This window comes from Gopherus flavomarginatus, chromosome 1 (genome assembly GCF_025201925.1).
Source record: "Gopherus flavomarginatus isolate rGopFla2 chromosome 1, rGopFla2.mat.asm, whole genome shotgun sequence".
Lineage (NCBI taxonomy): Eukaryota > Metazoa > Chordata > Testudines > Testudinidae > Gopherus > Gopherus flavomarginatus.
Window position 1 is genome coordinate 362,298,906 of NC_066617.1, and position 23,403 is coordinate 362,322,308.

The 23,403-nt window shown below is 43.1% G+C and overlaps 1 protein-coding gene across 9 annotated transcripts in view; it reads right to left on the minus strand.

The window, feature by feature from the left end:
- Window positions 1–23,403, minus strand: part of FAM168A (family with sequence similarity 168 member A) — a 402,338-nt gene that overhangs the window by 228,600 nt on the left and 150,335 nt on the right. For 4 of the 9 annotated variants that reach the window (XM_050930968.1, XM_050930974.1, XM_050930980.1 and 1 more), the window contains 2 exons: window positions 10,103–10,190; window positions 7,197–7,265 (listed from right to left, as the gene is read on the minus strand). In XM_050930968.1, the coding sequence (XP_050786925.1) occupies window positions 7,197–7,265; window positions 10,103–10,172 (139 nt within the window). In that variant the 5' untranslated portion in view covers window positions 10,173–10,190. Of the gene's footprint in view, window positions 1–7,196; window positions 7,266–10,102; window positions 10,191–23,403 lie in introns of those variants that run through there. The other 5 variants (XM_050931022.1, XM_050930998.1, XM_050931013.1 and 2 more) reach the window with 2 other exon arrangements.

The window sequence follows — 23,403 nt, forward strand, 5'->3', positions numbered from 1 at the left end:
GCGTTCCCCGAACCCCCCTGCAAACCGCAGGGAAGGAGACCTGCTTGTTCGGGGAACGCGAGAGCAAACCGGGGAAGGAGACCAGCTTCGCCGCGGTTTGCTCTCGCGTTCCCCGAACCACCCAGCAAACCGCAGGGAAGGAGACCTGCTTGCTCGGGGGTTCGGGGAACGGGAGAGCAAACCGGGGAAGGAGACCAGCTTCACCACGGTTTGCTCTCGCGTTCCCCGAACCACCCTGCAAACCGCAGGGAAGGAGACCTGCTTGCTCGGGGTTCGGGGAACGCGAGAGCAAACCAGGGAAGGAGACCAGCTTGATTACCAGAGGCTTCCTCAGGTATGCTGGGATACCTGCTTATTCCACGAAGGTCAAGAAAAGCGCTGGTAAGTGTCTACATTTGATTACCAGCGCTGGATCACCAGCGCTGGATCCTCTACACCCGAGACAAAACAGGAGTACGGCCAGCGCTGCAAACAGGGAGTTGCAGTGCTGGTGATGCCCTGCAGATGTGTACACCTCCTAAGTTGCAGCGCTGTAACCCCCTCACCAGCGCTGCAACTTTGTGATGTAGACAAGCCCAAAGACACAAACAGGTGAATTCGCATGGTTTGAGAAGAAATTAACTAAACCTACAATAACATGCTAAATACCCCTGAACTACTCAGTGTAAGAGGAACCTTCAGAACATCAATTTTAACAATCCCTTGCTATTTTTCCTTTTCAAAACATGATTTCTGTCCCCTGAAGTTCCATTGTTCATATTCCAGTCAGTGTGATGCCAATGCCGTGCAGTCACAACTACTAGGAAAGCACCTGGAGCAATGGATTCAGTGTTGGGTGCAAAAGTAGGTGACTCGTTTTTATATTACAACGTAAAATAAAACCTCACAGCAACTGGGACACAATCAGTGGGACTTTTTAGAATGTAAAAGGTACACAGAGGGTCATTGTGTCTTAATGCTGCTATCTGAAGCATTCAGCATGCAGTTGTATAGGGATAACTTATTTAGAGAGACAATTTTCTGAAATTCTCCTTTCACAAAGGTCAAGTTACCAACTTTATACAATTTGCACCTCAATATTTAAAAAATAGTGCCTGGTTAAATGCCAGGTAGGCAGTTTATAAAATGTTTCAGACAGTTTAAGAGCAGAGCTAGGAGATCTATATTGAAAGTGTATTACTGTGGAGATTTAAAGACATAGAAAGCATTAAAATGAGAGACATCTGTTTGCTAGAGAGCATGAAATCTCTGTTGCTTTCTAAGGCAGGAAGATAAATGTGTATTTATGAGCTCTATCACCCCAACATTGCTAGAATCTGAAGTCACTCTTAAAAGGATATTACTGATGAGACTATCATTCATGGAGAATCTGTACATTATTGTTTCAACTCTGAGAGACCAAAAATCCCTTGAGCTGCAGAGGGGAAGAGTCAATGGAGACAACACCAAATATGAGCCCCAGGAGGATATGGGATGCGTTGCGGAGGATTGCAAGGGCGAATAAGAATTGAGAGGACTTGCAGCCTGTGGGAGCAGGGGATAGACCGGAGACAGGGCCGGTGCAACCATTTAGGCAAACTAGGCGGTTGCCTAGGGCGCTGAGATTTGGGGGGGCCAAAAAGCGCCCCCCAATTTTTTTTAAATGGTTGAGCAGCCGCTGCTGCTGGGACAAAGATGGAGTATGAGCTGCTGGCAGCAGCCGGCAGCCCAGGGGGTCCCCCCGGGTCAGGGTGCCGCTGCGGCAGCCGGCAGCCCAGGGGGTCCCCCCGGTCAGGGCGCTGCCGCGGCAGCCCGCAGCCCAGGGGGTCCCCTGGCCCAGGGAAACCCCGGGCTGCCGCGGAGGCGCACTGACCTGGTCCCTGGGTCAGCGCGCACCGCCGGGGCAACCGGCAGGCCAGGGGCCCCCCGGGTCAGGGCGCTGCCGCGGCAGCTGGCAGCCCAGGGTGTCCCCCAGGTCAGGACGCTGTTGCCGGCAGCCCAGGGCTTCCTCTGGGTCAGCGCGCCAGCAAGGCTGCCCAGAGAGGGGGGCAAGGGGTGCAATTTGCCCCAGGCCCCGCAGAGGCCCCCAGGAGCGTTTTTCGAGGCGCCTGGAGTGGGGTCCTTCACTCGCTCTGGGAGCCCCGGAAAACTCTCGCGGGGCCCAGCCCCTGGAGCTTCTTCTGCTCCCGGTCCTCGCTGGCAGGGGGTCCTTCCGCTCCAGGGCAGAAGGATCCCCCATCAGTGAATTACCGCCAAAGCGGGACCCGCTGCCGACATGCAGCCCGGTCTTTGGCGGTAATTCGGCGGCGGGGGGCCCTTCCACTCTGGAACCAGTCGCTGAAGTGCTCCGGAGACCTGCGGCGGGGCCCTCCACCACAGAATTACCGCTGAAGACCCGGCTGCACTTCGGCAGCTGGTCCCGCTTCTGTGGCAATTCGGCGGTGAGGGGGCCCCGCGGTGGGTCTCCGGGGCACTTTGGTGGCAGGTCCCAGAGCGGAAAGGCCCCCTGCCGCCGAATTACCGCCAAAGCAGGGGCCCCCGGCCACTGAAGACCCCAGGCCCCCAGAATCCTCTGGGCTGCCCTGGCGCGCCACTGGCAACCCAGGGAGGTCCCCTGGGTCAGCACGCCGCTGCCGGCAGCCGCCAGCCCAAGGGTTCCACTGCGCAGTCCTGCTTGGAGAGGATGCGGAGCAGAGGTGAGCTGGGGGGTTGAGGAGGTACCACAGGGCTCCTCAGGCCAGGGGATGGGGAGCTTCCACGGGGCGGGCGGCACACTTCGGGGGAGGGGTGCGGGGAGCTGCTGCAGGGCTGGCGGGGCGCAAGGTGAAAGTTTTGCCTAGGGCGCGAAACTTCCTTGCACCGGCCCTGACCGGAGAATCACACTGTCACCAGGAAAAGGCAGGTCTGCATGATTGGGGACTCCTTACTAAGAAGAACAGACAGGCCTGTAACTAGAGCTGATCCGGAGAACAGAAGGGTGTGGTGTCTGCCGGGTGCTAAGATATGGGATGTAAACCTGAGGCTGAAAAGGATCCTAACGGGAGTGGGAAAAAATCCGTTGATTGTCCTTCATGTGGGAACGAATGATACGGCTAGATTCTCGTTGGAACATATCAAGAGAGACGAGACTATGCCAGACTGGGGAAGATGCTTAAGGAAATCGAGGCTCAGGTGATCTTCAGTGGGATTTTGCCTTTTCCTAGAGAAGGGCAACAAAGGTGTGACAAGATTATGGCGATCAACAGATGGCTCAGACAGTGGTGCTGTAAGGAGGGCTTTGGGATGTACGGCCACTGTGAAGCATTCATGGACAGAGGACTGTTCTCTCGGGATGAGCTTCACCTGAGTAAGGAGGGAAATAGGCTTCTAGGATGAAGGCTGGCACAACTGATTAAGAGAGCTTTAAACTAGGAATTTAGGGGAGATGTCCAGGTAATCTCCATACCGGAATTCAACACTGAGAGGGAATAAAACAAAGTAAGAGAGGGTACAGCCATGGGCAGAAGAATGGACATACGGAGGAAGGGTAGTGTAGCTACCAGTCTAATGGGCGATACTGGTGGTAGAATGTCTGTGCCTAACTGGGTAAAGAATGTCAGTGAAGCCAAACAGCAAAAATTAAGATGTCTGTACACTAATGCGAGACGCCTAGGTAACAAAATGGAGGAACTAGAGCTACTGGTGCAGGAAGTGAAACCGGATATTATAGGGATAACAGAAACATGGTGGAATAGTAGTCATGACTGGACTACAGGTATTGAAGGCTATGTGCTGTTTAGGAAAGACAGAACTAAAGGCAAAGGTGGTGGAGTAGCATTGTATGTCAATGATGAGGTTAACTGTAAAGAAATAAGAAGTGATGGAATGGATAAGACAGAGTCTGTCTGGGCAAAAATCACATTGGGGAAGAAAGCTACTAGAGCCTCCCCTGAGAGAGTGCTACAGACCACTGGGATCCGATCTGGATATGGATAGAGACCTCTTTAAGGTTTTTAATGAAGTAAACACTAATGGGAATTGTTAAAGTCTCCCATGATTACACTTCCCAGATATAGACTGGAGGACAAGTGCTAGTAATAACAATAGGGCTCAGATTTTCTGAGATGTGATAGTTGATGGATTCCTTCACCAAGTAGTTGCTGAACCAACAAGAGGGGATGCCATTTTAGATTTGATTTTGGCGAATAGTGTGGACCTCATAGAAGAAATGGTTGTAGGGGACAACCTTGGTTCGAGTGATCATGAGCTAATTCAGTTTAAACTAAATGGAAGGATAAACAAAAATAGATCTGGGACTAGGGTTTTTTATTTCAAAAGGGCTAATTTTAAAGAATTAAGGAAATTATTTAGGGAAGTGGATTGGACTGAAGAACTTGGGGATCTAAAGGTGGAGGAAGCCTGGAATTACTTCAAGTCAAAGTTGCAGAAACTATCAGAAGCCTGCAGCCCAAGAAAGGGAAAAAAATCATAGGCAGGAGTTGTAGACAAAGCTGGATGAGCAAGCATCTCAGAGAGGTGATCAAGAAAAAGCAGAAAGCCTACAAGGAGTGGAAGATGGGTGGGATTAGCAAGGAAAGCTACCTTATTGAGGTCAGAACATGTAGGGATGAAGCAAGGAAAGGCTAAAAGCCATGTAGAGTTGGACTTTGCAAAGGGAATTAAAACCAATAGTAAAAGGTTCTATAGTCAATATAAATAAGAAGAAAACAAAGAAAGAAGAAGTGGGACCGCTACACACTGAGAATGGAATGGAAGTTAAGGATAATCTAGGCATGGCCCAATATCTAAATAAATACTTTGCCTTGGTCTTTAATAAGGCTAATGAGGAGCTTAGGGATAATGGTAGGATGACAAATGAGAATGAGGTTATGGAGGTAGATATTACCACATCTGAGGTAGAAGCCAAACTCGAACAGCTTAACGGGATGAAATCGGAGGGCCCAGATAATCTTCATCCAAGAATATTGAAGGAACTGGCACATGAAATTGCAAGCCCATTAGCAAGAATTTTTAATGACTCAGTAAACTCGGGGGTTGTACCGTATAACTGGAGAATTGCTAACATAGTTTCTATTTTTAAGAAAGAGAAAAAAAGTAATCAGAGTAACTATAGGCCTGTTAGTTTGACATCTGTAGTATGTAAGGTCTTGGAAAATTTTTTGAAAGAGAAAGTAGTTAAGGACATTGAGGTCAATGGTAATTGGGACAAAATACAACATGGTTTTTTAAAAGGTAGATCGTGCCAAACCAACCTGATCTTCGTCTTTGAGAAGGTAACAGATTTTTTAGACAAAGGAAATGCAGTGGATCTAATTTACCTCGATTTCAGTAAGGCATTTGACACGGTTCCACATGGGTAATTATTAGTTAAATTGGAAAAGATGGGGATCAATATGAAAATTGAAAGGTGGATAAGGAACTGGTTAAAGGGGAGACTACAACAGGTCGTACTGAAAGGTGAACTGTCAGGCTGGAAGGAGGTTACTAGTGGAGTTTCTCAGGGATCGGTTTTGGGGTCAACCTTATTTAACCTTTTTATTACTGACCTTGGCACAAAAAGCAGGAATGTGTTAATAAAGTTTGCGGATGACACAAAGCTGGAAGGTATTGCTAACACGGAGAAGGACCGGGATATCATACAGGAAGATCTGGATGACCTTGTAAACTGGAGTAATAGTAATAGGATGAAATTTAATAGTGAAAAGTGCAAGGTCATGCATTTAGGGATTAATAATAAGAATTTTAGTTATAAACTGGGGACACATCAGTTGGAAGTAACAGAGGAGGAGAAGGACCTCAGAGTATTGGTTGATCACAGGATGACTATGAGCCGCCAATGTGATATGGCTGTTAAAAAAGCTAATGCAGTTTTAGGATACATCAGGCGAGGTATTTCCAGCAAAGATAAGGAGGTGTTAGTACCGTTATATAAGGCATTGGTGAGACCTCATCTGGAATACTGTGTGCAGTTCTGGTCTCCCATATTTAAGAAGGATGAATTCAAATTGGAACAGGTTCAGAGACAGGCTACTAGGATGATCCGAGGAATGGAAAACCTGGTTTATGAAAGGAGACTCAAAGAGCTTGGCTTGTTTAGCCTAACCAAAAGAAGGTTGAGGGGGGATATGATCGCTCTTTATAAATATATCAGAGGGATTAATATTAGGGAGAGAGGAATTATTTAAGCTTAGTACCAATGTAGACACAAGAACAAATGGATATAAACTGGACACTAGGAAGTACAGACGTGAAATTTGACAAAGGTTTCTAACCATTAGAGGAGTGAAGTTCTGGAACAGCCTTCCAAGGGGAGTAGTGGGGGCAAAATACATATCTGGCTTTAAGACTAAGCTTGATAAGTCTATGGAGGGGATGGTATGATGGGCTAGCCTAATTTTGGCAATTAATCAAAGATCAATTGCCAAATTATCAGCAGGTAAGTATGCCCAGTGGTCTGGGATGGGATGTTAGATTGGATGGGATCTGAGTTACTACAGAGAATTCTTTCCTGGGTGCTGGCTGGTGAGTCTTGCCCACATGCTCAGAATTTAACTGATCGCCATTTTTGGGGTCGGGAAGGAATTTTCCTCCAGGGCAGATTGACAGAGGCCCTGGAGGTTTTTCGCCTTCCTCTGCAGCATGGGGCACGGGTCACTTGCTGGAGGATTCTCTGCAGCTTGAGGTCTTCAAATCACAATTTGAGGACTTCAGTAACTCCGACATAGGTTAGGGGTTTGTTATAGAAGTAGATGGATGAGATTGTATGGCCTGCGTTGTGCAGGAGGTCAGACTAGATGATCATAGTGGTCTCTTCTGACCTTAAAGTCTATGAGTTTATGTCCAGCAGAACAAGCATAAATTTAACAGGATATGTACGTTGATTTTTAAGAAATCAAACATGACTAGAAATGGGAAAATGCCCTTTACGTGTTATTTACACCACAGAATACCACCCAGGCTGCCTCTTAGCTGTGCAGTCACCCTGCTTTGCCTTACCCATATGAGTACCCCAATGAAGTAAATGAGAATATTTGTGAGCAAGACTTATCCCTTAATGTGCAATTCCATTGATTGTTGATCACTTTGTTCTGCTCCATGAAAAAACAGCCCCTGCCAATCTCACACCTTGGAAAGAGTCAACACATCCTACCCACTACATAAGAGAGAAGGAAGCATAAATGCAGGAAGACACTTAATAGACAATTACATAATCTTACCTCTACACATCCAGCAGTGCATCGGAAGGGATGGAGATATGGCACTTTGATTTTGAAGGTGCCCATATACTGTGTGTTAACAAGAAAGTACAGGTTCACAATGTAAGCACAGTGCTTATTCTTTGCATTAATATGAAGCTAAATGAGTTCCTTGATATGTTTTTCAGTAAAATAAAGATTCTTTTTATAGACTCCTAGCAAAATCAGTAGAATACTTGTTGGTAAACATCTTAATTAATAACTCAGGCTACATCCAAGTCTATTTTATTTTTATTTTCAAATAACCACTTCCTCCCTCTCACTCACATACAAACACCAGTCTTTAGCAGAGCTGAACAGATCAGTTTGAGGATCCCACATTTCTTCCATCATCTATCTAGACTAACTTGATGTTAACACAGTATATCCTGGCTACTAATTACATAGCCATTATAATGAACATATCTGGACTTCTTGTTGAGGATACAATCAATGCAAAGATAACAGTTTTAGACCTATCCAAGAAACATTTTCATCAATTCAGAAAGAAACTCAGTTGCTTAGAGAACAGTCAGCCAGAATGACCAATGTGTTACAGAATCTTTACTGGACAGTGCAACAGATGATGTGGGGGAGAAGAGACCCTACACTAGGTCAGCCTCAACTGGGCTTGAAACCAGACATCAGTGTGGCTGTTCAGCATAAGATTAGCTAGCTCCTGATCATCCCGAAAACACCAATGGAGTTTTAAATGTCAGCTACAGTAAGTAGTGCACATCATGTCACTAATTTGGACTCCAGAGCACGAATGACATCAATAATTCTTATCACTCACATAACACTTTTTTCAAAGCACGTTACAAATACTATTTGCTCAGTGCTTACACAGCCCCTGTCAGGTAGGTAAGTATTGTCCATATTTCGGAGATGGAGAAACTGAGATAGATTAAAAATGACAGTGAGAGTCAGCGGTAGAGCCACAGACAGAATCTGGGTATTCCTGGTTCCTATCCCCACAATCAGTCCAGTAGAGAACACTGCCTCTTGCTATTCCCTCAGATCATTCATTTTCATTTATTAAGTCACAACTGTATGCTCAGTGCTGTACAAGACCAAGATACTTAATCAAATTCAAAGCAAAGGTTCTTTTAATTTATATTAAAGTATCAGACTAGAACACTGTATATGCAAGACAAAATTGGACTGTCAACAAATTTATCACAGAAATTTTCATTCTGAATTGTTGGGCCAACTTTTTTTTTGTGTGTGACAGGACTTGCTTCAATACCTTCTAATAACTCTCTTCCCTCTATAATGTCTCCTACAAGCAAGGTAAACATTATATAAGTATTCCTATTAAAATTTCAAAATGGGTAATCTAATCTGTCCACAAAAATGAATTTGACGTTTGTGTGATATTCTACAAACTGCCCTGTCAGAATCTATTGATTTGATATAGAGATGCAGGGGATGTAACAGAGATGCCTGACATTATCTCTGAACCACATTCATTAAAAGGATGAGAGAATATCTGTTGCATGGGATCATCAAATTTGCTATGCATTCTGGCCAATTTACTACTTCCTGTCTGTTTTACAATGGACATTTCTATTGTGCTCTAAAAGCAAGCAAGGCCAAGGATCAAAAATCTTTTTCTAAAAGTATCTGTACAGCAGTGAAACTTTAGACAAATTATACTCACTTACAAGGAGAAAGATACATTACAAGAAAATAAATACTTTATTAAAACTAATGTGGTATTAATTTTGACAAATTCAAGAAGGAAATTTGGTAGAGCTCAAAATACCAAGTTTCTGGAATTTCCAAAGGAAAAAAGGCATTCCCAGCAGCACTTCTCAGAAATCGGTATTACTTGTTTCTTCTCCTACCTGAAGCTTTTGCAAACATTCCTCAGTGAGTAACTTTATTTCCCTATGGCACTAGTAGTGATGTGAGGTGCAGCAGTCTAAACTATCCATCAGATATTTCAGGTAAATAATTTAGGGGCAGGGAAATACTTCCTATGAGTGTTCACTGAATATTAAGCAAAATAAAAACAAAACCACTTCAGAGTGCCATTAGCTTCTCTTCTACACTAGAAAATGAAATTAAGATCAACTAAGTCAATTTTAATTGACCAATATTTCCCATAAATGTTCTAAAATGACATGCAAACTAATTAAACAATGAATTTTTAGACTCTAGTTCTTTTCCTCCCTGCCCCCACCCCCCAGTGATATCTCTGAATTGCTGCTGGGACATTGACCCTTTTCCTCTCCAGGACAGCCCTCTAACAGGTCATCTATCTTCCCCATGCTCTCTCCCTTGTGGTGATGTCCTTCATTTTTGTTTTACATCATCTCCTCCTCTTGTATTTTAGATTTTCTCCTGATTTATAAACTGACTGCAGAACTGGCAAAGAGGGCTTTTTGGAGTGAAAGATGTTATTCCTTCTTATTTGTTTCTACTGCAAACCTGATAGTCTGTTCCTAGCTGCCTGCTCCACCAATGGACTTGCAGCACAAAATACATACTTTGGACACTTAAAACCATCTCTGAAAACCTGAAGAGAGAATTGCTGATTTCCTGGAAATTATTAGGAACATCTAAGGGGAGGGGAGGGGGGAGTAGGATTTTGTGCCTAGAGCTGTAGAGAAGACAGCGTGTGAACAGACAGGAAAGCAAAGACATGGCAGCTGTCTATCTGTTAAAAGAGTGGCCTTCCAAAGCATAAACTGGTACTTAAAATTGAGACTTTTGTGGAAACTCCAGGAAAACAGAAAGATCTAGGATTATGCTGAACACATGTCACAGAATGCCCTTCTACAGTAGCTAACTAGAATGGAAAATAGAAATTTACCAATTGATCTTAATCTGCTCTAACCACAAAATGCCAAATTCCAAGAGTCACTTAAAATTAGACTTACCTGTATAGGCCATGTTCTTAGGGTTTCCATAGGGAGCCCCAGCTTGAACAGGGCTGTAAACAGGATTCATTGTGGAAGACTGAGAACTCTGGAGGGGAAAGAAAAAAGAGAATTAAGAAGATAGTCTGATTTTTCTTCAACACTAGTCCTCTGTTGAAAGGTCATTGCTTGTACTAGATGCTAGCGCTACCATATTATTCAAGATACATTAAGCTGCAAAGGAAAAGATTTACAATCAGGCATTATAACTAGATAGTGTATTTAATAATTCAAATTTCAGATCCTTCAATTAATTCCCTTAAATTCTTCACCATTACATGTCCTCCCTACAAAGCATCTGGTGTATAGCATAAAATTAGCCTTAAACATCCTCACCTTCCAAAGTGTTTTGCAAATTACTCCTGAGCAAAGGAAAAAAATCAGGATCCTGTTTCTACTGCACAATGGGTACAGAAAGTAAAGTGCAAAACCTGCAGTAATTCAGTTGCCCCACTAGGGGGAGCTAATGCTTTTTGGGTAATAGGAAAAAACACCCAACAAACAACAAGCCTCTCAAAGATAAGTTGGTAAAAGAGCACTCCCTGCTGGTGATGCTAAGAGCTGCAGATACCCAAATTCTCAAGCAGTTTATAGAATGCCTCTATAAACACAAACAACCTTGTGCCTGGAAATTAATCTCCTTTGAAACCTCTTTTAAAAGACCAGCCTTTACATTGCTCCTTCACAACACAGTGTACTAAGCTATTATTTATTGGACATCAGTGTGTGCACAGTGCTATTTGAAATTGCCAAAGTCACTGCCCCAGACATAAAATGGCCAGTAAGATTTTTAATAGCATTTCTGCTCATTATCTCTCTAATAAAGATGATTAAAGAGAGCCAGGTTAGCTTTTCCTAAGCTTTTATTTAGAGGAAAGCAAGGGACCTGGGAATTTGTGCCTAGTAACTGTCAGTTAAGCAACTGCTCAGTTAATTAGCTTAATGAAGCACATTCTCAATTCTGATTAATGGAAAAATCAGTCATTAAGCTTCATTAGGCAACACATTTGTCTCCACAGCTATCTTGTGACAATTTCAAACATGGAGCCCACCACACTTTACTTTAAACTGTCTTTTTAAAAAATCTATTATTTACACTTCATAAAATAGAACCATTCCTTTCAAACTAGTCTTTCCTGATTGATGTGCAATTTGTTAGATCATTAACTCCTTCAGTTTCACCTCAGGACAGCAAACAAGTCAAATGTTAAATGCTAGCAACAATTGGTTTGACAACCATTACTGCTTAATTAATTAGCCTTCCCTTTATTCCCAAGTTAGCTCACAATTCTGTAACAAAAGGATGACCAGGGATGCCAAACATGCCAAAGGATAACGCTACAGAATCCAAATAAATATATTTACAACACTGACTGGAATCAGTCAAAGCCAAAGTGGCTTCAGAAATACACAATGGAAAGTTTCTTAAAAAGATCAACAAGTAACAATTGCAAAAACCTACTTATATGAAACGGATTCCTGGGGATTTGCCCAGAATGGTCAGGACAGAGTTTATGGTTCCCATAGTAATTGGCACTTGCCCCTCTTGCTCTCAGTCAGCATTGTGTGTTACCATGGGTATGGTCTACATTTAAAACCACTATAGCAGCACAGATGCAGCTGCACTACAGTAGCATTTCAGTGTAGACACTCACTACAGCGATGGAAGTAGTTCTCCTGTCACTGCAGTCAGTCTACCTCCATGAGAGGTGGTAGCTAGGTCGATGGAAGAATTCTTCCATCGACCTAGCGCTGTCTACACCAGGGACTAGGTCAACTTAAATGTGTCACTCAGCAGTGTGGGGTTTTTTTCACATCCAGGAGCAACACAGCTGGGTTGACCTAATTTTTTAGTGTAAACCTGACATATTATAGGGGCACGGTAGCACTACTAGAGTTAAGGTTGCATCATGACTTCTCTTTAAAAGTCAACCTTTCTAAAATCTCTAAAGCCGACAGGCTTAGTTGAATTCCTTTGAAAGTTGCTTTGCCTCAGGAGGGTGCAGGGAAGGGTTAGTGACACAATGTGGGGTCTTTTGAGCAGGGTTTGCGATGATATAAGCCCTGAAAAAACTGCCATTTTTAAAAAAGTTTCTAGGTGGGTTTCTTTTTCTCTTTTATGATCAAACTATTTATATGATGCAGGTCAAGATGGTCCTGCATTTTATCAGTGTTTTATCCAAGATAGCATATGGCACTTAAACTCTTGGGGGGATCCAAACTGAGAATGGTATTTAAGAAAATGTATTTTTTACCATGCACATGCACCAATAGAAAAAAATGGCTAGAGTTCTTCCACACTTGGTGCTCTATCATCAACAGCGAGAACAGTGCACTGTGGGTAGCTATCCCACAGTGCTACTCACTACCTTCTGTAGCTAGGACTTGTGGGAAGGCAGAGTGGATCGCAGCACATCATGGATGCAGACTCAACATCTCATGATAACGTTTTTTCATCCCAGCATTCCATAGACTTCTGACTGCATTTTTCAACATTTTTCAACAGTCCCTGTTTACTGTGTGCCCGCCATCTGTGTCTGAAAGGATGGATCCAGCACTGTTTTCTACTGTTGTGGTCACTGTGACGAACACATCGCGTCTGGTTGTGCAATATATCAGGAGCACCCAATCTGAAAAGGAAACAAGCACTGAGTGCTGGGATCGCATTGTTATGCAGGTTTGGGACGATGAGCAGTGGCTACAGAACTTTCAGATTCGGAAAGCCACCTTCCTGGAACTGTGTGCAGAGCTTGCCCCAGCACTGCAGCGCAAGGACACCAGAATGAGAGCTGCCCTCTCGGTGGAGAAGCATGTGGCTATCGCTGTGTGGAAGCTGGTGACTCCAGACTGCTAACGGTCGGTCACAAATCAGTTTGGAATACGGAAGTCAACCATTGGAGCTGCGTTAACTCAAGTGTGCTGGGCCATTAATCGCATCCTGCTACAAAGGACCATGACTCTTGGCAATGTGTGTGAAACAGTGGATGGCTTTGGGGAAATGGGATTCCCCAACTGCAGAGGGGCGACAGATGGAACACATATCCCAATTTTGGCACCAGACCATCTTGCAATGGAGTACGTCAATAGAAAGAAGTACTTCTCTATGGTGTGCTTGTGGATCACCATGAGCATTTCACTGACATCAATGTGTGGTGGTCTGGAAAGGTGCATGAGGCACGCACCTTCAGGAACGCTGGACTGTACAGATTAGAAGATTCCAATGCGAGATGTTGAAATGTCCATAGTGACCCTGGGAGACCCAGACTACCCCTTATTCCCATGGCTCATGAAGCCTTACACAGGAAACCTGGACAGCAGCAAGGAGTGCTTCAACAGCAGGCTGAACAGGTGCCGAATGACAGTGGAATGTGCCTTTGGCAGATTAAAGGCATGCTGGTGCTGCCTTTACGGCAGATTAGACCTAAATGAGGAAAATATTCCCATGGTCATAGCAACCTGTTGCACGCTCCATAATATTTGTGAGGCTAGGTTGAAAAGTTTCTCCAGGGGTGGAGGACTGAAGCAGATTGCCTGGCTGCTGTTTTTGAGCAGCCAGATACCAGGGCTATTAGAGGGGCACAACGGGAGAGATGTTAGAATCAGGGAGGCTTTGAAGCAACATTTTGACAATGAGCACCAGGAATGTGTACTTCTATACAGCAATCTGCCGTGCTTCATTAACTTCAATTACCTTGTTTTGCCTAAAAATTGTGATGATTCCTGAGTGGGATTTGTACCAAGTAATAATTAAACTGCATCTATATATTAATACCCGCACCCAATACTACATATAGGACACAAATGAAGATTGGTTCTCTTTCACAGAGTTTGTTTTTATTAAACACCAATTAACACATACAAAAGGCTTGGTGGGAAGGGAGATAACACTGAAGGAGAGAGAAGGCTCTCAGAGCTGTGCATAAGCCTAGCTATCATTCTGGAAGCCACCCGAAGGGGTGGAGTGAACGGGGTACTCAGATGTGCTGGGAAGTTTCACAGAATGCGTGGGAGGAGTTTTTGAGGGTATTGAAAACAGGTCTGTATTGGCTGCGGAGGGAGGAGTGAGAACGCATCTGTTCCATTTGCAGTGTGATTAGGGACTTCAACATCTCTGTTGGTTCCTCCATCACTTTTATCATCCGCTCATGGCCCTTTAGAATGCACTCCTCGCTCTCATTTCTGTCCTGCCTTTTCCTTTTCTCTCCACTCCCTGCATTCTCTTTTCTCAGCCTCTGAGGATTGCAGCACCTCTCAGAACATGTCCTCCTTCTATGCTTTGGTTGCCTCCTTATCTGACAGAGGAACTCTGCCAGTGTGTAGGGGGTTCCCCTGAAGGCCACATCAACAGAGCACAAGAAACAATTCACAGAAGCATGATGGTTAGTTCATGCACAGCATTCAATTATTACAGTAAAATACACCTCCTGTAACATACCAATCATTTTCTCAGTGATCCTTGGTAAGCACATATTTTGGTGAACACCCTAAACATGGTGAGTTAGGCCTGAGTGGGGGGTGGGCATTCAAGACAGGGCAAGGGTGTATGTGATGTTTCCAGGGGATCAGTGAAGGTGACTATGGACAATATTGTAAATTTTGCCACCATTTTCCACAGGCGGTGGTCACTGAAGCCGATATCTCACTCCTGAGGGCAAGCAAGGACGTAAGGTTGCATCTACTGCACACATGTGGGTTCAGACCTGGTACTTATGTTGCTCGCCTGTGTGCCGCCTTGGTCCCTGCACAAGTGATTGCTGAGTCGCACAGAAACATTTCCTACAATGAAGGAAGGAACAAAGCAGCTCTGCGAAGGAACCTTCAGCAGAGGACTGGCGAGTACCTTCAGGAAAGTTTCCTAGCGCTCTCTCTGGAGGATTCCTGTGAAATCTTGGTGTGCATTAACACACAGTTCCGCTGCACTGCTTAGCTACACAGGGGAACATGGAGCACACCTAAACACAACTAGTTTTGTACATTTCTATCCCTTCACCCTCTTCTGCAATACGCAGAGCAAAGGACTGCTCTACCTCATATAACCGAGCAGCATCAACTAAAAAAGATCACTTACCAGGGCTCTCCGCTTCTGAATAATATGCGCCAGAGACAGACTGCTTGACTGGCTAGATCCCTCCAAAATGGAAAAGAGGTCCTGACTCATCACTCACTGGACAACTCTGACGTGTGCTTCGCATCATCCTCCAATTCAATCTCCTTGTCCGTGACTTTGTCCTTGGGGATAGATCCACTGTCTGCCACCTCCAGCCCCACCGAAGTATCATGGGCTTTTGGCGGTGGAGGTGGGGTCACTGCCAAGGATGGGGTCTAGCTCCTTAGAGAAGCGGCAGGTCTTTCCCAAACGCATCAGAGCGAGGGTTTGCCTCCCATGCATTCTGGTATGCCTGCCTCAACTCCTCTATCTCTGCTCAGCACTGAACCGTGTCCCATTTGTCTCCCTCATTGCACAGGCCATGAGAAATCTGCCTATAGGTACTGAAGTTCCTACCTATGGCTGGAGCACAGCTGGGACTGGACAGCCTCCTCTCCCCATATATTCAGTAGATCCAACAACTTAGCTGTGGTCAAAGTGGAAGAGCATTTGCTGCTGACACTGCTTGATCAGCCGGGAAGATGTGACGTGAGCAGAGCAAACAGGAAGTGGAATTTCAAAATTCCCCAGGACTTTAAGGGGAAAGAGGTGGATGCCTGTGTACCCGGATGCAGAGCAGCGCACTTCAAATTGCTGACCAGTGCGGTCAGGATGGGCATCGTTAGACACTTACTGGAGGCCATTTACAACAACAAAACCAAGTGTCTACGCTGATACTTTGTCGATCTAATTTTGCCTCAAAAAGCTCTATGCCTCTCGTCGAGGTGGTTTTCCTTTGCTGGCAGGGCAGGAGAGTTTTGTCGGCAGGAGGAGCAGGGCAGTATGTATACCTTCTTTGCTTTGTCAATAAAAGGTGCCTTTTGCCAATAAAACTGTGCAGTGTAGACAAAGTTTAAGCTCCTCAGGGTAGGAACCATCATTACTGTGTTTATACAGGGCCAGCACAACACAGCAAATTTCAGTTGGGGCCTCTACGTGCGACCACAATATAAAATAGTAATAATTTGGCAAACCCAATTTCAAGTAACTAGCACACTTTGCGTTGTATAAACAGTAAAAACAAGTAGAAGAAAATTCCTTTATTAGGTCTTCACGAAAGAAAAGTTCTCTTTGGCATGGCTAAAATGATTGTACTCACATTATAGGCTTGAGCATGCTGCAGGAATAGAGATTTATACTTCCTTCCCTGTTGGTATGCAGGGCTTTTATTTCAAGATCGTGTGATTGAGTGAATGTGAACTGCATTTCACATAAAAAAAATTGCATCTAGTTTTAAATGTATTCAGGTTGGCTTCCAATACAGTCCATGACACTGTATCTTTCAACTATATATTTCAAATTCATTATGGCATTTGCAAAGCTACAATTAAATAAGAACAAAACAGGACTAGCAGAATGAAACCTATTTCAGCACAGCATTTTGTGGTGCTTCCATGTGGCCATGAATACACAATAAAAAGACTACCAGAATTAACTGTCAACAGGCAAACAAAAGCCTGGCTCCACTACATGCATCTTCCACTGCTTTTCAGTTCCCATGGCACTGACGCTTGGTTTCTTAGAAGCTGCTCAGACTCTTTACCAAACAGATGAAGTAGTAAGAATTCCAGAAGGAATGTCATGGGAAGCACCTGCTGGCAAACAACCTCGGGATACTTTCCTGCTGTAACCTGGTTACATTTTTATCTATTTTATCTTTCCAGCCAAAGTGCACAACATCTTTCCATCACACTGGGAAATTACTTCAGATGAAGTGTAAATAGGCTGACCTCTCTTGTATTTCTAAGAGTCTGCATCACATCGCTCAGCAGGCCAATGTGTCAGTCAAAAGAGGTTTACTTGGGAGATTTCAAAGTAGCACACACACATTCTCTGTGCGGTGAATGCTGAGCTTCAACTTTCCATGCTATTAAGTGTCTGCACAGTTACACTCCGGTGCTCTCGCCTCACTCAACAAGAGTGCCTCTAGATAGTGTGATGAAATGAGTGTGAAGCTCAGCACTAGATTCGGCTGCTGTCAAAGGTCCGAGAATCAGAAAAGGCTGCAGCCACAGTTCTCTGTCCTCTTGTCCATTCCATTCTTCAGGCAATGATTACACAAGGACACTGGCAACTTAAAAATCACTTCTGCTTGACTCTCTTTTTTTTTTTTATGACCACCACCTACAATTACTATAACTTAAAATGTATGGGGAAAAAAATCTCCTCTTTTTTCCAGTTTTCTTTACTTTGTGTATTTAACTACACCACTGCAAATTGTATTGCACTGGCAATTTTACACATTGAACTCAACAGGATTGTGTGTGTGTGTGTTTTTTTTTTTTTTTTGCAGGATTGGGGCCTTAGGGCACCTTCTTCCCTGGGTTTCCATATTTCATATAACAACCAAAGAGAAAAATATTGTGAGTAGGATAATGCTATTGAAAAACCACAAAATTTGGCAAAGGGGACTCAGGAACATGTGCTAATATCTGAAAGTACTTTTCACCTTTTATGTTAATGAATTAGATTTCAGATAGGTAGTGTCCTTCTAAACACAGGGTTATTTACAAATATGTTTATATTAGTTGTGCTTTTAAATAATGTGAGCCGTTTCTTTATGGCTCTTGTAGGTCTAAATAAATACATTTAACATCTCAAAACTGAATGCATCATGCTCAGTGTGGATAATCCTGAATGCCCCAGAAAGGAAAGATAACTTGTTTAATTTTAGAGTTTTGGTCAAATTGACTTTCCCATTGACATTCCATCAGACTGAGGTTCCTATATGCTTAACTCAAATTTGAAAATGGGCCTTATGCTCATAAGTCACTTAATCACTTTGAAATAGGTGTGGACCCTTGCACATTTCTTTGGAGGTGGAATGGAAGTTTCTCCTTTGAGTCTTTGTACAGACTAAAATGATTTCCTTCACAAAAGAAAGTATAGAACCAAGTGAATGTGGACACTACTGAAAGATAAACCAGCAAGATACAGTTTTTCCGCACTCTGAAAATCACCTATCATGAATAAATCACACACTTTATTTAAGTTCAGAATCAATGTGGACACAAGGATTGGCCATCAACAAGTTTAGGCTCAAAATTAGACAAAACTTTCTAACCATCAGAGAAGTAAAGTTGTGGAACAGCCTTCCAATGGGAGCAACGGGGGCAAAAAACCCTAACTGGCTTCAAGACTGAGCTTGACAAGTTTATGGAGGGAATGGAACGATGAGACTGCCTACAATGTCATGTAGTCGATCTGCGCCTGCTAGCAGCAAATATCTCCAATGGCTGGTAATGAGTTACTATAGAGAATTCTTTGCCAGGAGTCTGCCTGGTGGGTCTTGCCCACATGCTCAGGGTCTAACTATCACCATATTTGGGATCTGGAACGAATTTTCCCCTGGTTAAGCTTGGCAGAGATCCTAGAGCAGGGGTAGGCAACCTATGGCATGGGTGCCGAAGGCAGCACGTGAGCTGATTTTCAGTGGCATTCACACTGCCCAGGTCCTGGCCACCGGTCCAGGGTGCTCTGCATTTTAATTTAATTTTAAATGAAGCTTCTTAAACATTCTGAAACCTTATTTACTTTACATACAACAATAGTTTAGTTATATATTATAGACTTAGAGAAAGAGACCTTCTAAAAAGGTTAAAATGTATTATTGGCACATGAAACCTTAAATTAAAGTGAATAAATGAAGACTTAGCACACCACTTCTGAAAGGTTGCCGACCTCTGTCCTAGAGGTTTTTCACCTTCCTCTGCAGCATGGGTCAATTGCAGGTTTAAACTAGTGTAAATGGTGGATTCTCTGTAACTTGAAGTCTTTAAATCTTTGAGGACTTCAGTAACTCAGCCAGAAGTTATGAGTCTATTACAGGAGTGGCTGGGTGAGGTTCTGCGGCCTGCAATGTGCAGAAGGCCAGACTAGATGATCATGATGGTCCCCTTCTGACCTTGAAGTCTATAAGTCTATAATTGTATTTAGCCCAAATCCTTCTATAAATACGACACTACATTATATTCAAGTTCCAATAGCTTCTTGACAAATTTTCAGTTGTTTGAAGCTTGATCCTCAGATGCAATTCTTCAAAAATATCTAATCAACTTCATTCATCAGGTAAAGTTTAAATCAGGGAATGTATGAGGCTGCACATTTTTCTCTCCCTCAAAAAAAACACTGTGACCAGTTTATGTGCTCTCAGATATACTAGCATATAGCCTGCCTATAATGGTAGCCTGATTTTTAATTTTATTATAGTGACCAAAAGGTTATTTTTATAAATTTCATGAAAAGCAAAATATTTAATGTGTTGAATGTCTTACCCGGGCACTGATTCTTGTCCTAAAAAATTCTGGTCAAAGTTAACATTACTAGTTATGTATGATCTCAGCTTCAGAAAAAAACCAAGGTCAATTTTAATGTAGAAATCAAAAAATCCTGACTGCATATAAGTGAATTCTAGAAGTTTCACACTAACACACGTTTAGTCTGGAATTCTTGTTTGTACAAAATAGCATAATTTAGACTATTTTTTAAATTATACTCCTTATGTTTGTAAAATTAAGCCAGGACATCACCCTGGACCCTGAACTTTTTCTTCTTCCACTTCTCATGTAGCCAATGTGTTGACTCCACTTTTGCTGAAACCCTAGTCTCTGCTTTCTCTCGTCTCACCTGGACAATGACAATTCCCTATTTCTTCCTAAAATTCCAGCTCTCCAGACTCTAGCACAGTGATACACAGACCTCAGTTCTTCAGGAGCGAAATTAGCTGTGAGCTGCAGTTGTGTGAATTTTCATTTAGTGTGTGTGTGTGTGTGTGTGTGTGTGTGTGTGTGTGTGTACACACAAACTATTCTAACAGCAAAACGACTGACCAAGTATTATTATTTTATCAATTTCAATTGGTTAATAACATAGTAAAAGCACCCTGATTGGTTAATAATTAAATAACACAGTGTTTTAATAACATGTGCTGCAAAGAGCTGCAGGACACACATTAAAGAGCCACTCGCAGCTCGCAAGCTTCAGTCTGTGCATCACTGCCCTAGCAAATGTATAATGCTGTTGCCTAAAATCATAGAAAATCTAGCACAAATGTCACCCACATCCTCAAACCACCTCACTGATTCCCCATTAATTTCTGAATTCAGTCCACAACTGCCTTCCCCAGCAACTAATATTGCAGCAGCCCTTCTCTCACTAGGGTGATCAGATGTCCCAATTTTATAGGGACAGTCCTGATATTTGGGGCTGTTTTTAATATGGGTTCCTATTGCCTCCCACTCCCTTCCAATTTTTCTCACTTGCTATCTCATCACCCTCTCTCTCGCTCTCTCTACTCCCTACCCACCTAGCACTAGCCTTTTCTGATTCTTCACAAAAATCTTGCCACTGCTTTTGGGAGACCCTTCTCCTCTGTTGTGACTGCCATCTGGAACAGCTTTCCTCTAGCTCTCTGGTTCAGGAACATTCCATATTTCTGATCTCAACTAAAAATGTCACTTTTCTTTTAACCTTGGTCTATAGGTCTACACTTTTTTGGGGTGAGGGGGAGGAACTGTTGCTTAGCAGTGTGATTTTCACAGATATAGTTATACCACTACAACGCATAGTGTGGATGAAATTATATCAGTATGAACCTTACACCACAACATGTTATCCCTCTTCCTGTGTGGGGATAGCTTAGTGTGGTACAATTACAGCCACACTAGGTGGTTGTACATTTTAACTGTACTGGAAGACAAAGCTTTAGTAATGCCATTTTGAGACATGGTTTCATGAAAGACACTTGACCAAATGGAGCACTGTTTTGCATCACAGCTATATAAGCATATATTTGCATCATAGCTATATTATTCAAGGTGTGAAGTTACAAGAACTAATTTACATAAGGGTATGCCTTTTATTCAAGAGATTCCAATTTTAAAAGAATAGCTAAACGGACACTAAAAAAATATTAAAAATGGGATCAGGGTTAATATCTGATACAATCAGGTGGGTTAAACACGGAAACATGAAGGGTAGCTAATTCAGTAGTGAATGTAAAACACCTGATTATCATCACAGGTGCATTTATGTAAGATCTTTTCAAGAGCAGGTCTGCAATTCTGGATATGGGTTAAAACATATTAGCCATGAGTTATATAGATATATTTTCTTTGTGGAATTTTTAATCCCATACCACGTTGTGTATGTATTATTTATGAATTTGTTTTGTGACAGCTCTTAGGAGTTCCAATCAAAGAAGACGACCCCCTTGCATTAGGCATCATATAAACAAAACAAAGGCCTTCCCCATCATAAAGAGCTTCACAATCTAAGAATAAAACAGGTGGCTAGACAGACAGAGAGAGATAGGAAAGAAAGCATTGAGACAATACTGATCAGATCCCACACATGCAATGTGCACCAGCAGTATGGTTGCTAGGGTAATGAAATGCTGTGTATTCAAGTGAAATCTAAATCAGAAGCAGATTGGAATGTATATGGATACTTAAGAAGAGGGAAGAGAATCAGCTAAACAATTGGAAACACACAGGTTGCCTTAAAGTGAGGGTCTTCAGTAAAACACTTGACACACTAAATTTCAAAGACCTAGTGTAGGAAACAATACCAAGTAAAGGCCACATGAATACCTTGCAAGTACATAGCACCTTTTACCCAAGCACTCTTGAAAAGCAGGTCAGTTAATACTCATGTTGCACACTGGCAAGACCGCGGGACAGAGAAGTTAAAGCAGCGGTTTTAAAACTTTTTGAACTGAGCCTCCCCTCTGAGTTACAATTTTTGGTTGCTGCCCTCCTAACCCAAACCAAAACAGACACATGCAAAAGTGTGCTTGATAGCCTACTCATAAACCTAAGAGAGATCGTAACATAACTTTAATTAAATTACCTACACCTGTAAGTTTCAAATACACAAGTACTTATCAATGGCACAGCCAAGTTTTCCTCAGCAACGAGCTGCTTCTACCTTACAGCCACGCAGAACTGCTAGAGCAGGGCCAATTCCTGCTCCTCTGCCCCTCCCCTCTTGGGGCTGGTATTGGCCCAGGTATTGGGTTTTCGGGATGGGGAAGGAGCAAGCGACAGTCTCTGGGAGTGGAGCCAGCGCTGGTCATGGCAGGGAGGCTGCCAGGAGTGCAAATCAGCACAGCCGCAGCAGATGTTGACAAAGGCCCACAGGTTGGGTGGGTTGCTGAGGTGAGGCAGTGGTTTGAGGTGGCGCTGCCTTCCTGTCCCCTGTAGGGGCTGCCTTGGGCCTCACTGTACGAGACTGGCACAAGCCACCTGGCATTGCCACTCACCCTCCTGAACGTTGCTCCACACCCCCTAGGGAGGCATGCCCAATCATTTGAAAACCTCTAGGTTACATGGACTAGCTCAGGGTCACACAGCCATCTTGAAGCAGAAAAAGGGAATTGTGATTCCCAGTCTCCTGCTCCAATTACCAGACACATTCCATCCAATAAAACTTTCTAAGATTTGTAACAAGAAAAAGCCTTTGTGATACTGATTGTATTAAGAATTCAATTGCTACTTCATAAACACAATGGAGCTCTTGACTTTAAAATTAACTGCTCAGAAATAACTGCTGGGGCAAAATGGAAGACCTTGACCCTGCAATTATTGTTATTTAACTTTTATAGTCCAGTAGAGGACACAATCAGGGTTGGGGTCCAATGATACTGTGTTCATTTAGCATCTAGAAGGAGACAGTTCCTGACCTCACCTAAGAAGGCAAGTGACGTACAAAGGTTTGAGTGAACAGTTAAATATATAGCTATATAAAACTGTATATAACCTCTGCAATTGTATTATAAATACATAAAACACAGTAAAATAGCCCCAAATGGCATTCTATGGCTATTCCTATTTCTGTTGCACCCAGTGACAAATATAATTGTACCACTGTCTAAGTTATCAAAATGACAATTGCTTATTTGTACTATTACTGAATATTTGAATTTGGCGTGGCAAATAAAATCCACAGACTTGTGTACTTCAGCCAATCAGAGAATAGCTTACCAGTAACCGAACTTCATCAGCAAAAAACCATTGGACATTTATAAATAACCCACTTTCAGACTGGATGACATTTATCTATCAGGAAACATGCCACGTGGAAATCTGAGTGACTAGTGATCAGATTCATATCATCT